The 14,776-nt window shown below is 37.8% G+C and overlaps 1 protein-coding gene across 4 annotated transcripts in view; it reads right to left on the bottom strand.

Annotated features, from left to right (window-relative positions):
* LOC148949930 (RNA-binding protein 25) overlaps positions 1 to 14,490 on the bottom strand; it is a 132,010-nt gene extending 117,520 nt beyond the window's left edge. Inside the window, exon 1 of one of the 4 annotated variants that reach the window (XM_089092018.1) lies at positions 14,378 to 14,490. In XM_089092018.1, the coding sequence (XP_088948144.1) occupies positions 14,378 to 14,414 (37 nt within the window). In that variant the 5' untranslated portion in view covers positions 14,415 to 14,490. The remainder of the gene's footprint in view (positions 1 to 14,377) is intronic. The other 3 variants (XM_089092017.1, XM_089092020.1, XM_089092019.1) reach the window with 3 other exon arrangements.
* Positions 14,491 to 14,776: the final 286 nt, after the last annotated feature.

Below are 14,776 nucleotides of genomic sequence, written 5' to 3'. Positions count from 1 at the left end.
TTTTGGAAATTATTGTAAATATATATAGCAAATACATTACAGGTTCAGCCATTTTTAAAATCTTGCTGTATACTATACATTAAAAATTTTACTAGTAGTATTTTCTTTACTTTTGAATAGGGTAAGAGACCCTACCCAGTAGTTGAACAGCTAATCACCACATCAATAGTTAAATCACTTAATTATACCACCTAGAAAGTGGACTAATTCATCAATATGTTTGTCTAAACTTCCTTATTAAATGTATGATTAGCTTGAATATTTCAACATACGCAACATAAACAATTTTAATGCGCTAATAGTCAACAGTGAAGCCTAATTACAGACACATACTTTAAACTTGATTCTAGGCTTGGAATTGAGCGGGGGATGGACAACTTCTTATCACTCAGCTTACCACGCCTACTCTGCCTAGCAGAGACTAGAACTTTCTACAGGAGTTACCACTGTAAACTGGTGAAAGAAGAAGCCCCGAAATGATCTTTAAGGATGGGTGGAACTTAAGTCATGTCAAGATGAAACCCCATTTTTTAAGGGAGTTATTGGCATATGATGAAAATCTTACAAAATCAATGAAACATTAGGTATATTATATAACTTCGATAAATGTACGACTTCAATTATGGTACTAGGAATGAAAACTGAACTTCAATAAAGACAAAACTTCAGTTATTGGAAAACAAGCGTCTACCAAGAGTAAGTATAATCATCATGGATATTATGTCAGCACTTCTTTACTTTTTCAAAAGGCAATCAATTAGTTCAGATTTCCTCTTCAGAACAAGTACTTCAACCAATTCAGCATCATCTGCCCTTTCCCTTTCTTCAGAGCAAGCTTTTAATGCTGCTTCCAGCTGACTTTGAGCAAGACCAATGTTCAGGAAGTCCTTCTCTTCCACAGTTTTCTTCAACCATTCCCCTGCCTCTCTCAGAAGGGTATTGCCTATTTCCTTCTTCTGTTTAACCATCTCATTTTTTCATACAATGTCTGAATCTAGGTCTGCTATTTTCTCCTTCTTCCACACCATCTCCTGGATTTCTTGTTGAGCATCTTTCTTCTCAGCTTCAAGCTTACTCTCTCTGATTCTTCCTGTCTTTGCTCAATAAGGTATAATTCATGGCTGGCTCTAGCTGATCTAGCCAGACAAAGGAGCTTCTTTGTGATCAGCACATGCTCTGGTCTGTTCTAACAATTGTGGAACACATCCACAACAAAAGCCTTAGCATCCTGTGTCTGCTCTTCTGTACATGCTTGAAGGCTAGTCATCAGCAGAGGTGACCAAGAAAATCCTCTCTCTATGTCTGCACTTCCATGACCAAGCAACAGAGCTACCCAGACAATCCAACCTAAGGCCTGATATTTGGTTTCACCAGATGGTGCTTTCAGTTCCAGGATCTTTTGCCAATAGCTGTTGATTCGAGTACTCTCCATGGGTGGTGGCATGGGATCTGACTGTAATAACAACCATTCTACCTGGACTTGCTTGATGTCCGCCACAAATGGAAGTTCTCTTGCGATGTGGAGGATATCACTGCAACTTGCTCTTTGGCAATCTAGACTGGGAGGGCTTAGGCAGGCAAGGCGTTGGAAAAACTCATTGTTCACAGGGCATTTTGTCAGCAGGTACTGTCAGCAGGTCCTGCTTCTCACAAAAAAAATTCCTGTCTTTCAGAACAACTTTTGAATAATCCAAGGCAGCCAGGACCCTTTCATTACACAAGGGTTGCTGTAGGTAAACATCAGCAGTAAAATCTAAGCCTTCAAAACCACTGAGGATCTGGAGATTGACATCATAAGCCAGCACAATCTGCCCCAAAAGAACTGTGCATAACCATCTCAGCTCAAAGTGTACCACATGAATTAATGGCTCCTGTCATTGAAATACACCAGTAAAAGTGGTGAAAGTTGCTGCAGAGCTTACAATGAACTCAATTTTGGCTTCCATTGCTTGCTTTTTTAGCCAACTTACAATTTTCAAATATTTTGCATTTGACATGAGGTACTTCAGACTATTTTTCTTTGACATAATTTCTAGGAAATATTCTATCAATGCAGGCCACTGTTTGATCAAGCAGCTTGCTGCTTCCCCTATGGTAAGCCATCTCGTGGGGACGTGCTTTACAAATTTATGCTGAGGAACTTTAATTTTCCATTGGCACTGGCTGAAACCATCAGAGCAAGCTGGCCATCTGCTGAAAAAGTTGCAAATAGCAATGATCATAGCAGAGCACTCCTCCCCACGTTCTTGCAGCCCTTTCAGGAATGCATTATGCAATGCATGAATGTTGCAGGTTCTGATATTAAATAGGCCTTTTGAATACCTTTTTCTCTTTTCTGAGTCTACAATTGACCACACTTTCTAATTGACAGCTGGGCAATCACTTGCAAACATTAGCAATCGCTCAAGTGAAACTCCTTCATCTTCAATACTCTGCTGGATTGTCTTACTCAGATCTTCACTGGTTGCATGTCCCATATAATATGTCTGAAGATGCCAAGTAACCACTTGTTTCCACTCTTTTGACCAGTATTTAATTCTTATTTGGAGCTCCTTACCCGACTGTTGTTTGTTGTTTCATAAAATTCCAGCACAAAGTCAGATTTCTGGATGTCTTTGACTAGAATTTCTTGAAAACCCAGATAAATAGCCTCGATCAACAAGTATGTCATTTTTTTGCATTTAAAAGCCTTCTGGTATATCATTGGGGAACATTGTTCAGAACCCCTTGGCAATATGATAACAGAAAGCTGCAGGCAAAAGAACTAGCAATAGTTTTAAAACCCAAACTATCTCCAACCTTGATGCTGCATCTCAGTCACAGAGCATTTCCAGATTCTTTTGTAGTACTCTACTGCCACTCTGCAAGTTTGGGTGGTTTCCAGTTGGAGCTGATGCTGCAAGTCTTAACTGACGCTGGTTTAACATGACAGAAGCATTCTTTTTGTGATCTTGTGAACATGCAGTTGCATGTTGAAGAAGGTTCTGGCTTCTGAGTGTCTTTTTACAAACTTTACAATAGAACAAGCTGTCATTGTCACTCCCTTTTGTGCACCACTCTTTCACTTTATGCTGAGCGCCATCTTCCCTACTGAGCCAGCTCTCCAGAAATTTTCTCTTGCCCATTATTTACAATAACCTGAAATAAGAATGGGTTTCAGGACAGAATTCAAAAACACATAAAGCTAATACAAATACAAACTGACAAAACCAATGAAAACGCAAATTTAATCTTACATTTTGACGTCCTCAGACCTGTGGGCATGCATGCCTTTTGCAGGAAATGGTCTAAGATCAAGTAAACTGGCTAACACTGAAAACATACAGAAGGAATCTCAGCCTAACTGTCCATTTGCTAAGCAACCAGGCTAAGTGAACCAAAGGCCAGAAAAGAACCATAGGCAGTTATGGTATGGTAGAACTAATCCTATTTGCAACAGCCTAGAATTTAAAACATGCACACAAACCACATTTATCACAGCCATAGACAATGTGGATCTTCAAATACAGTTCAAACTATCAAAAAAAGACTTACCTTTTTATGCATTATGCCACAGCAACAGTAAACTATAACATACTGTTTCACCCAAAAATTAGGTCCAAAACATCAAAAAAGTGACTTTAGTGACAAAATGACAGAAATAGTGACAAAAAGCAACAGGTCCCAAAAAAGTGACTGCAGCTGATCCCTGCAAATGCCATTCAAGGATACAAATTATTAGTAATTGCCTTCATTCTAAAATGGTGGATTACAACAAATGCAACCATTTAGAAGTTCATAAATTATGAAACTGCCAAGCACTGCAATCCCTTCTGTGGTTGCAATAACAAGACTGATATAAATTTTGTGCCATCTTGCATTATTTAGAACAGAAATAATAGCACACCATCAATCATAATTAATGACAATTAGATCCCAAAAAATGCTGCACAGTCTTTTACATGGGATCTTAAAGTAACAAAAAAGAAACTAGTCATATACAAATTCAATTTAAGACAACTGTTGTGAAACAGAATAATTGCATTTAAGTAGACTAGGATGTAATGGTAAACTTTGTTTAAGTTTAAATGTTAAAACATATTTCTTTTTTTAATATTCTAGTTGATAGACTTTTGTTATCTTGGAAAGTAGCTAAAATTACATGCAGCATTAAAATAAATGTGAATTTTAACTATTTATTTTAGACAATGTTTATCTTAAGGAGTGAATTATCCACCATGCAGCATTACTGTATCTGTAGCTGGAAAGCTCAATCAGTAGTTTTCCAACAATTTATCTATCTATAGATTTTTGCTTGATGGCAGGCTTTGGACCACCAAATGGCTAGACACCACATCTTGTTCTGGTTGGGTTTCAGATTCTGTCTTACTACCAAACAGAATTTTCTAAAAGAACCATCACATATATGAACCAGATAGTTAATAGATAAGCTTCCTTCAGAAGAAAGCTTCCTTCAGAAGAAACATCTCAGGGGAACCTCCCAGTGCTCACCTATCTGCCAATAATGTTCCTGATTTCAAGTGGAATCTGCTGAATTCTCTTGGCCAGATCCCTCCCTACAGTTTGAATATCAAGGAAAGCTTGATGCATTTCTTTGTAGCTACCCTCCAAACAATTTTGTTGTCTTAGTTTATTCTGTAGTGCAAGCAATGGTGTGCTTAAAACATAAGAAATCTTCCCACATAGATAAAGTGAGAGCTCTTTGCACTCTGATTGATCATATTGCTCTTTGCTACTGACTATTCATATATTGTTTTTTCAATGAATGATTGTGATCCAAGGAGTTTTACCTTCTTCTTACTTGATTGGAGATCTCACTTCAATACCAAAGAAAGACAAACTTGCAACCCAGTGCTTGTTATCCCACCCTATAACAGTGGCTGTTACTTTCTGCAAGCTTTTTGAAACTGTTCTTGTTTGACCATCTGAACACACTGTGTTATGTTCTGCCATATCAGCTTGGTTTCCAGCTGTTTCTTGGTTGTGTTCATGCTTTGTCTATTGTCACACACACATTGATTGATGCTTTATGGATCAGGAGGAAGCCTTGTGCTTGCAGGTCACACTGTACACAAAGCATTTGATTCTCTCAGTCACACCACTATCTTACTCCAAGGAGCAAAATGTGGGGTTGCACCTTCATACATCAGAGCATTCCAAGCCATGTATTTGTCTTAAAACTTGCCTAGTGTTAAATTTATCATCTAAAGTGTATGGCCGTCTAATGAACCATTCTGCTTTTAACCCCACACCCACTCCTGATATTTTTATTGACATTCTGAAAGGTAAGTGTTGAGGTGCCATTTCTTCTCCTTCACTCTTCAATGATGGAGTTCTCAATATGCACTCTGCTGCTCCCTTGTCTTTCATCCTTGCTGGTCTCAATTTTTCTCTTATCTGTTATGCAGATAACATGTTAAACTTAAGTTGCACTATCTAGTGCATTAGCAACATTTTCACATTACTGCAATCAGAGTATGCCAGACTTGATCTTGAATTCAATGCTGAAAAGTTGGAGGTTGTATTCTTCAACAGGAAGCATGCACCACCAGCAGATACTCCTCTTGGAAACAACTGAATCAAGCCAGTTGATCACATTACTTACCTTGGTATCCCCATTGGTTCCACAACAAAGCAAACACAACAACTCCTTATAGTTCACATCAAATGCCAAGTGGGACTATTGCATGCTTCTTTTGTGGCAAATAAGTTATACTTCAAGTACTGTTGACAAGTACTGTTCAAGTACTGTTGTAAAGTTTTTACAAAACTTTACAACTCAGTTGCCCTACCACATTATTTATGCATAGTACCATTTTGGAAAATATTTACAAAACAGATAAGGCAGAACTTTATTCAGTTTTCTTTTGTTTTGCAAAATATTTTCAATCCCCCCCCATAGACTCACGACTCTTATCTTGTTAGTAATTCATTTATTCCATTAATATACAGATTAGCCTATAAATTAATTAGCCTAATATATAGGTTTGCCCTGCCAACGTGGTTTTCAATCAGGAAAGTATGTAGAAGCAAATTTGCTGGAGACTTATGTTTGTGCATTGACAGAACATTTTGACAGCTTTTGTGAGTGTCCTCTTGTATGGTGCTGACTTGAATGTTCAGAAAAAAGGGGGTTAGTTGGTTGTGCCTTATACTTGTAGGTCAGCATCATGTCAGAACAGCAGCATCTGAAGATGGGTGTTGGCAGCTGCATGCATACCAGTCTCTTGTTGTATGGGAGATCTTGTAGGCCAGCTATAGCCTACACTTTGTGGCATGCCCCTGAACTCTCTTGATAAGACTGGTATTGTTCTTATAGGAAGGGGAGGTGAGACATGTACCAAAATCCAAAACAGACCTAACTATAGCCTTATAGAGCCTTAGAAAGACTGTACAGGAGCAGCTGGTTATGGTGCATTTGAGGAGACTGAGGCTTGAATTTGCTTTTGAAACTGCTTGTTGCCAGTGGCTGTGGAACTTCAATTGTTCATCTATCAGCAGCACTTGTCTTTAGTACTAAGTCAGCCAGTGAATTGGGATTGGACATATTGTACTGGTGATGGGGGTTGTTGCTTCCAAAGTGAAGGACACTGCACTTTGATGTGTTGTATTCAAGTAGCCAATCCTGTGCCCATGTTTGGATTTTATGAAGGTCACACTGCAGACTTTGTTGATTTGCAGGCCCAAACAGCTTGGAGTCATCAGCATAGAGAGTGATATTGTTTTTGGTTCTGTTCACCATATTGTTGATTTATATGAGGAATAGGGTAGGGCCCAAAACATTACCTTGGTGGACTCTGCTTACAACATCACATGGTTCAGAGAAAACCTTGTCACCATTAGCTGTGAAGAGTCAAACTTGCTGAGTCCAACCAGTCAGAAAGTGCATGACCCAATCAATCACATCTGCATGGGTACCTGCTGCCAAAAGTTTCAATCTGATATGGTTGTGTGGTACCTTGTCAAAAGCCTTGGCTAGGTCCAGTAAAATCAGGTCCACAGGGATTCCTTTCTCCAGGTGACCTATTATGATGCTGTATTTCTCAAGGAGGTTGGTCTCAACCAATTTTTTCTGGCTGAAAGTCATGCTGGTCAGGGGAAAGTATATTATTGGTAACAAGATGTGTCAGAATCTCACCATTCACATGCCACTCAAGAGTTTTTGCCACCTCTGAGGTCAGACTGATGGGTCTGTAGGTTTTGGCTTTGGTGTGGTCACCTTTCATGAGTATTGGGGTGACATGGGTCAGCTTCCAGTCTATGGGTACCTTTTTTGAGTCAATCAACAGTTGGAATATATTGCATGGTGGTTGCGCAATTTCTTTGGCAAGCTCCTTCAATAGTCTTGGGTGCAAGTTATTAGGGCCAGTGGATTTATTGACATCTAGCACTTCAATTTGCTTTTGGACAACAGGTGGGGAGAGTAGAATAGGTGGCATTAGTTTAGGGATGTAGTATGATGGGCTATGAGGAAGAGGGCCATCTGGTTCATTGGTGAAAGCCAATGCAAACTGCCTGTTGAGGAGTTCAGCAATGTCCTTCAAGTCGGTCACTTCCTTGCTATCATCCATACTGAGTGCTTTTACTGACCATCTGCTATGGTCCTTACTAGATATGTACTTCCAGAACTTCTTTGGGTTAATCTTACTATCATCAGCTAGCTTAGACTTGTAACTTGTATAAAGTTGTTTAGTTATGCTTCTTAGTTTGTTTCAAGCTTTCACAAACTTTTGGTAGTGTTCTTCTTTCCCTCCTTTATTGTACTTTCTCCAGTACTGTCCCCTCCTGTTTATTTCCTTGCACATCTTGGGGGTCATGAAAGGCAGTGTTTTGGGCTTTGGCATGAGTTTTACTGATGTTTGCTTTTTTGTAAGTGTAAGTAGCTTGTCCTTTAGGTTGGCCCATTGTTGGTTGACATCCCCTTGAAGTAATAGTGACCAAACTATGCCTTCCAGCTCTTTTCTGATCACCCTGTAATCTACATAAGTTTTCATTATGTAATCATTTTTTATCTTACAAAATGACAGATTTGCTTCTAGGATAAAATGATTGCTCTTTCCTAGAGGGGGTAAGTAATTTATGTTCTAAAGCTATTCTATATCCTATAAGAACACTAGGTCCAGTAGAGTTGGTCTCTGGAAAGGTTGGCTTCTAGTGGCTTGTTCAACAATCTGGTAGAGATTAAGGTTGTGAAGGAACTCTGTGAATAGATTTGTGCTTTTGCTTCTGTTTGTAAGTACAGGTATATATGGGTATCCCTCTTTCCATATGAGGTCAGGGAAGTTAAAATCACCAGCTAAAAGTAGGTTCCCCATGAAATTCATAGTTGCTTTATGCAGTATTGTTGCTATTGTCTGCTTGGTTTCTTGGCAATCTGAGGCAGATGGCTTCTATAAATACAGCCTACTCTGGTTATTACTCCACTGCCGTCATCACACAGGTTGAACCATACAGATTTGACAAATTGTGAGTTACCTGGGGGACATAATGACCATATACTAAAGCATGTCTGGAATAGCACTAATGTACCACACCTGCATTCTGAAGACTAGATTAGACACAACACCATACCCTGGAATCTTAACTTGGGAATCTTGGAGCCTGTTGCTACTAGACTCGGAACAAACATCAGTCAATAGGACCAGATCATAATTTTTGGAATAAATCAAAAATTTCAGCTCATTCAATTTGTTAGGAAGTTGGTCTACGTTAGTAATTAGAGCAGAAAAATCTGGACTTACTCGTTTTTGGTGTTGCTTACTCTGGTTGTTGGTCCTGTTGCTTGGCTAACCCAAGCCCTCATCTGTTCTGCTTAAAGTGGTTGCTGGCGCTTTCAAGTTAGCAGTGTAGTAGCTTCCAGAGCTTGTTTTAAAATTAAGTGAAAAATTTCAGAGTTGCAATATTTTCACAAGTAAACTCTCCATTTCTCTGTGGTGGGATAATATGGTTTCCCCTGCCCCCATCCAGGGGGAGAGGGAAGGTAGTGGTTTTGTCAAGTAGGCAATTTTCTAAGACTTATACATCAGAAGAGGATTCACATGTATGCTTGGCAATACCTTCTCAGAGTATGCTTTTGGACCTGGATTCATTACTGGAAGTTTCATTTTCAAAACCCAACCCCTTTCTAAGATAGTAAAAAGTAGCAAAACTAGAATTTTATCTCAGTTTCCTTTTCTCTGGTTTTAGTTGTTACAATGCAATTCCTGTTATTTACATAGAATTTTAAGTGGTTGCCTTAATTTGCACTTCAGAGCAAATTAAGATCCATTGTGATCTGTTAATTGCTCTATACTTGATGATGTGAATGACTAAACATCAAATGCATCCCAATGGTACTTCTAAGGAACACCTTTCCATTTAACATCCAGTTACTTCTTAAAAACTTTATTATTGGGTGCTGAGACTATTTTATTTGAGAGCCTGTTCCAGTGGTTTACTACACAACAGGAGAAAAACTGTTGTTGGTGTTGTTTCCACAGATGGCTTGAACAGCACTACAGGTCCAAAGGACCTCAAATCTCTAATTGGATTATGGTGATTAAGGTAAGGTAAGGTGAATATTCCCTCCTGTCAGTGCCAATATTTTGGGAAATTGACAAATGAATTGGGGGGGGGGTCTTCTGATGTGAGCTTATATGTCATAAGTATTTCAGCTCTTTGCTGTTGGTAAACCAGTGTAGATAATTTTCTCAGACACTGCCTTTGTGGCTCTCCTTTGTACCCCTTCCAGAAGCTGTACATCATCCATGTATGCTGGTGATGCTTTGCACATTCCAAAATCAAGCACTGGTCTGACAAGAGCCTTGTACAACCTCACAAAAACATAGGGAAACCTACTGGATATGGTTTTCTTTAAGAGTATTAGGACAGAATTTGCATGAGACACAGTCTTTTTGCAGTTTGAATGGAATTTATACTTGTTGTCAATAATTATTCTAAAATCCCTTTCTTCATCTACACTTTGCAGCTCTTGAATGTTATTTCAGCTGGATTGACCATAGTATGCTTGAAATGTGGGTGGGACTTGCCAAAATAGATAACACTACATTTGTCAATATTGAAGCTCATGTGCCATGTTTTTGGATATGGTCAAGATCTGCTTGTAGTGACTCATGATTGACTCCACCAAACAACTTTGAGTTGTCAGCATACAGTTAGATGATTCTTTAGCTAATTGAAAAATACAATTTATACAGATATTGAATAGGCTAGGTCCCTAGACACTACCCTGCAGGACAGAAAAGATTGATTCTCCATTATTACTAAAAAGCCTCACTCTCTGTGTTCTATCTGTAAGAAAAGCTGAGATCCAGCCCACAAGGTCTGCATTAATTCCACATGAGATAGGTTTTTTGTTCAACCATAGATATGGAACTTTGTCAAATACTTTTGCAAGGTCAAGCAACAAGACATTTACAGGTAATCCATGATCAATCAGGTCTGTTATAACATCTTCAGATGCTGCTGTTCTGACATGATAGTGATCTACAAGTATAATGCAAAACCAACTAACCCCCTTTTTTCTGAACATTCAAGTCAGCACCATACAAGAGGACACTCACAAAAGCTGTCAAAATGTTCTGTAAATACACAAACATAAGTCTCCAGCAAATTTGCTTCTATATACTTTCCTGATTGAAAACCATGTTGGCAGGGCAAACCTATATATTAGGCTAATTAATTTATAGGTTAATCTATATATTAATGGAATAAATGCCCTGTTCTGACATGATGCTGACCTACAAGTATAATGCACAACCAACTAACCCCCTTTTTTCTGAACATTCAAGTCAGCACCATGCCTCCAAGCTGAAATGGTTTAAGTCCAGACTGGACAAGGAATGGAATAACAAGCCATGGAAATATGAGTGGGACTGTCCATCCCACTCAACTACTGATTGATGCCAACTTCATCATAATAAGTGTCTTGCTGAGAGGCTGATGCTACTTTGGGCTTAAATTGTGTCTCTCCAGCAGACCTCTCTTATGGCATGTAACTGGGCCCAGACAAAGTGACAAAATTTTGCCATCATTGACCCAGAGCACAACAGATCCAGTATGGACCTTAATTTCACTCCAAAGTGCAAATTAAGGTAATTTTCTAGCTTAAAACTAATTTAATAAAACTTATGTAAATATTGTAATTTAATTTAATACCTATTGAAGTTTTGACAAAATATCATTTTACCTTAATTTTTAGTTGTCAGTTTCTTTTTCTCTGGGTTTAGTTCTGAAAATGCAATTTCTGTTATTTGAGTAGAATTTTAAGCCATATCAATGGTTTTTTTCAAAATTTAAGAAATGCATTTATGGATCTTTGAAACCTCATAATTTGGGATTGAGGAAAGTTGCAAAGCTGAAAACAGTTTTTGTCTTTATTTAAGCAGAAGATCTATTTTGCAAGGTTTCACTTTTATAACACAAAGATTTTTAATAGTCATCAAAGGTCAGGGCCCTCTAGAGGGAGAAAAAGTGGAGGTAGTTGCTGCAACATACCTTCCTGGGACATACTTTAGTCTGTAGCCCTATTCTGGTATAGATGTATGAACAGTCCACCAAATAAGGAGACATGGAAGGGTGTCACAGTAGTCAGATATCAGAACGAAAAAGGGTAGGGTGAAAAGAAATTTTAAGTTGTGGATATCACCACAATAAAGCTCTGGCTCCTACTCTGCGGCCATTAGGGTCCAGCTAAATCTTTGAAAATATTTCGACTTAAATTGTAATTTCTTATAATTATCTTCTAATTGACCTGTTTTCACCAGCCGCCCTCTCCAAAAGAGGTTTGTTATCAATTCACAGCATGGTTTGAGAGGTTGTTGTGTTGAAAGCACATCATCGATCGTTCTTATCTTAGTCCAGATACTGAAGAGGATGTCCAAGCCTCATCTCTGTTCTATGAGTGTAGTGACAACCCTATTTCAACTATAAAACTGTTTATATATTTTTTCCAGAGTTACATTGCAACTATCTGTTATTCTCTATTTGGAGTTGTATCTGCCGATGGCACTTCCAGTGAATCTTTTTATGTAGATCTTATGAAACTATATTAACGTATATATTTTTTCGACAGTGTAAGGTTACTTACTGTTTCGTGATCTTCGTAAATTTTACCAAATCGCTGCCTGATTTATGCCGAATTTTCTGCAGAAATAAAGAATTTTACCAAATTTTGGCCGATTTTGCAAATTTTCGCCTTCGGTGAAAATTTCACCTAATGGAAAAAACCGAATGATCTGCATTTCAAAGCCCTTCAGCCAGGATTTGCAATGGGGGGTGGGGGGTCAGCCATCCTGTGCTTTCGCACGCCCTTCCTGCTTACCTTCCCCAGATTTATCCAGGTACCCATTTAGAGCTCAGTTGACTCTAGCTGAGTTGAAAGAAAACAATTCTTGGTAGCCTAAAATTCTACTTTTGCTAGATTTGGCTATCTTGGAAAGAGGTTAGGTTAGGAAAATGAAACTTTCAGGGATGGGTCTACAGGCTAAAGTATCTCCTGGGAAGCTATTTTGAAGTACCTACCTCTACTCCTTCTTCCTCCAGAGGGTCCTGACCTTTAAAAATCTGTGTATTATCTTTGTAAAAATCTTTAAAATCAGGGGTAAATTTTTTGTTATTCAAATTATTTACTTATGAATAAAGTGAACATACCACTTGATGCCTTTTTTTATGCTCCTTCCAAATATAATTATCATTTTTGTAGGAAATGAATTTTACCTCCACCCCCTATATATATCAATTCAGGGTATATATTTGCACATTAGGGGGGTGGGGGTAAATTATATTTCTGGTGTAAATGAGAGATAGGTTTAAAATTTCCCGTTACCCCCCTAATGTGCAAATATATACCCTGAATTGGTATATATAGGGGTGGGGGGGGTAAAATTCATTTCTGACAAAAAGGATTATTAGCCTATATTTGGAAAAAGCATAAAAAAGGCATCAAGTGGTATGTTTACCTTATTCTTAAGTCAATAATATGAATAATGAAAAAGTTACTAAATCAGGGCCCTCTAGAGGGAGAAATAGTGGAGGTAGTTGCTTCAATATACCTTCCTGGGACATACTTTAGTGTGCAGCCCTATTCTTGTATAGATGTATCAGCAGTCCACCAAATAAGAAGATATGTTAAGAAAACAAATCTTGGTAGCCTAAAATTCTACTTTTGCTACATTTGGCTATATTGGAAAGGGGTTAAGTTAGGAAAATGAAACTTTCAGGGATGGGTCTAAAGGCTAAAATATGTCCTGGGAAGCTATTTTGAAGTACCCACCTCTACTCCTTCTTTCTCTAGAGGGTCCTGATCTTTACAAATCTGTGTATTATAAAAGTGAGACCTTGCAAAATAAATCTTCTGCTTAAATAAAGTATACAACAAAATTTTTTCCAGCTTCACAACTTCTCTCAATCCAAATTTAAAAGGTTTTATAGATATTCAAATACATTTCCTAAATTTGACCTCTGATGACCTTTTAAAGTCTATATGTTATGAAAGTGAAACCTAGCAAAATAGACCTTCTGCTTAAATGAAGTAAAACAAAATTGTTTTCAGCTTCACAACTTTGCTCAATCCCAATTTATAAGGTTTTAAAGACAAGCAAATACATTTCCTAAATTTTGAAAATAAAGCATTGATATGGCTTAAAATTCTACTCAAACAACAGGAATTAAAGGTCAATGTCAACAAAATCATATTATTGAGTTAGGAATAAAGTGAATACAACATTCGATGCCTTTTTTTAGGCTTATTACAAATATAATAAGCATTTCTATCGGAAATGAATTTCAGCCCCCCCCCCACCATATAGCCTAGGCTATACCTAACCTAACCCTGAATGGGCCTATATCGTGGGGGGGCTGAAACTCATTTCCGATAGAAATTCTTATTATGTTCGTAATCAGCATAAAAAAAGCCTTCAAATGGTGTGTTCACTTTTGTCCTAACTCAATAGCCTAATTTGACTTCATAGATATTGACCAAATTAAATTTTCAGAACTAAAGCCAAAGAAAAAGAAACTAATAACTGAAAATTAAGGTATAATATTGTTTTGTCAAAATTTCAATAGGTGGCCTATAGACCTGTCTTGTGGGCAAATTTCAGGACCCTCTAGAGGGTGGAGTATAGGTAGGTACTCCAAAATACCTTCTCGTGACATACTTCAGCCTGTATCATAGCCCATCCCATCAGCCTTCAGCCCATCCCTGAAAGTTTCATATTCCTAACCTAACTCCTTTCCAAGAAAGCCAAAAGTAGATAATTGCTGAAAGTTTCATTTTCCTAATCTAACATCTTTCCAAGAATTAGCTTGTCTAGAATTTTAGCCTTCAATCAAAGTGGTTAGAATTCACCCTAAATTTGAGCTATGATATACTCACTCATGAACACTACCCCAGGTCTGGGTCGAAAAGACATTCTTTATTTATTAAAATCAACAAATTTTGTTTATTATATTAACTGAAATTAGATAGAAGTGAAGAAATTGATTGAATTTATCGGCATCTAATATCAATAAAAAAGGTTTGGCAACATTCTTCACCTTCTTAAAAAGCGGGACAGAAAACTGGGCAAAAAATAATGTCTTCCAAGGTCCTTCAACTTAAAATGATTTGGGTTCCTTCTTTTTAAATAATTAAGGGCAACGAATTTCTGATAATATTGCAGAAGAGACTATTCACCGCCCAATTTCTTTGAAGGTTGTTTTCACTGTAAATGAAACCTTAAAGTTGATAACTGCTGCTGCAAATGGTTTTATAATTAATAAAACCCGTACTGCA

This window comes from Artemia sp. Qi Xiang Cuo, chromosome 7 (genome assembly GCF_049724085.1).
Source record: "Artemia sp. Qi Xiang Cuo chromosome 7, ASM4972408v1, whole genome shotgun sequence".
Taxonomy (NCBI): Eukaryota; Metazoa; Arthropoda; class Branchiopoda; order Anostraca; family Artemiidae; genus Artemia; species Artemia sp. Qi Xiang Cuo.
This window is presented reverse-complemented; position numbering and strand designations above follow the sequence as displayed.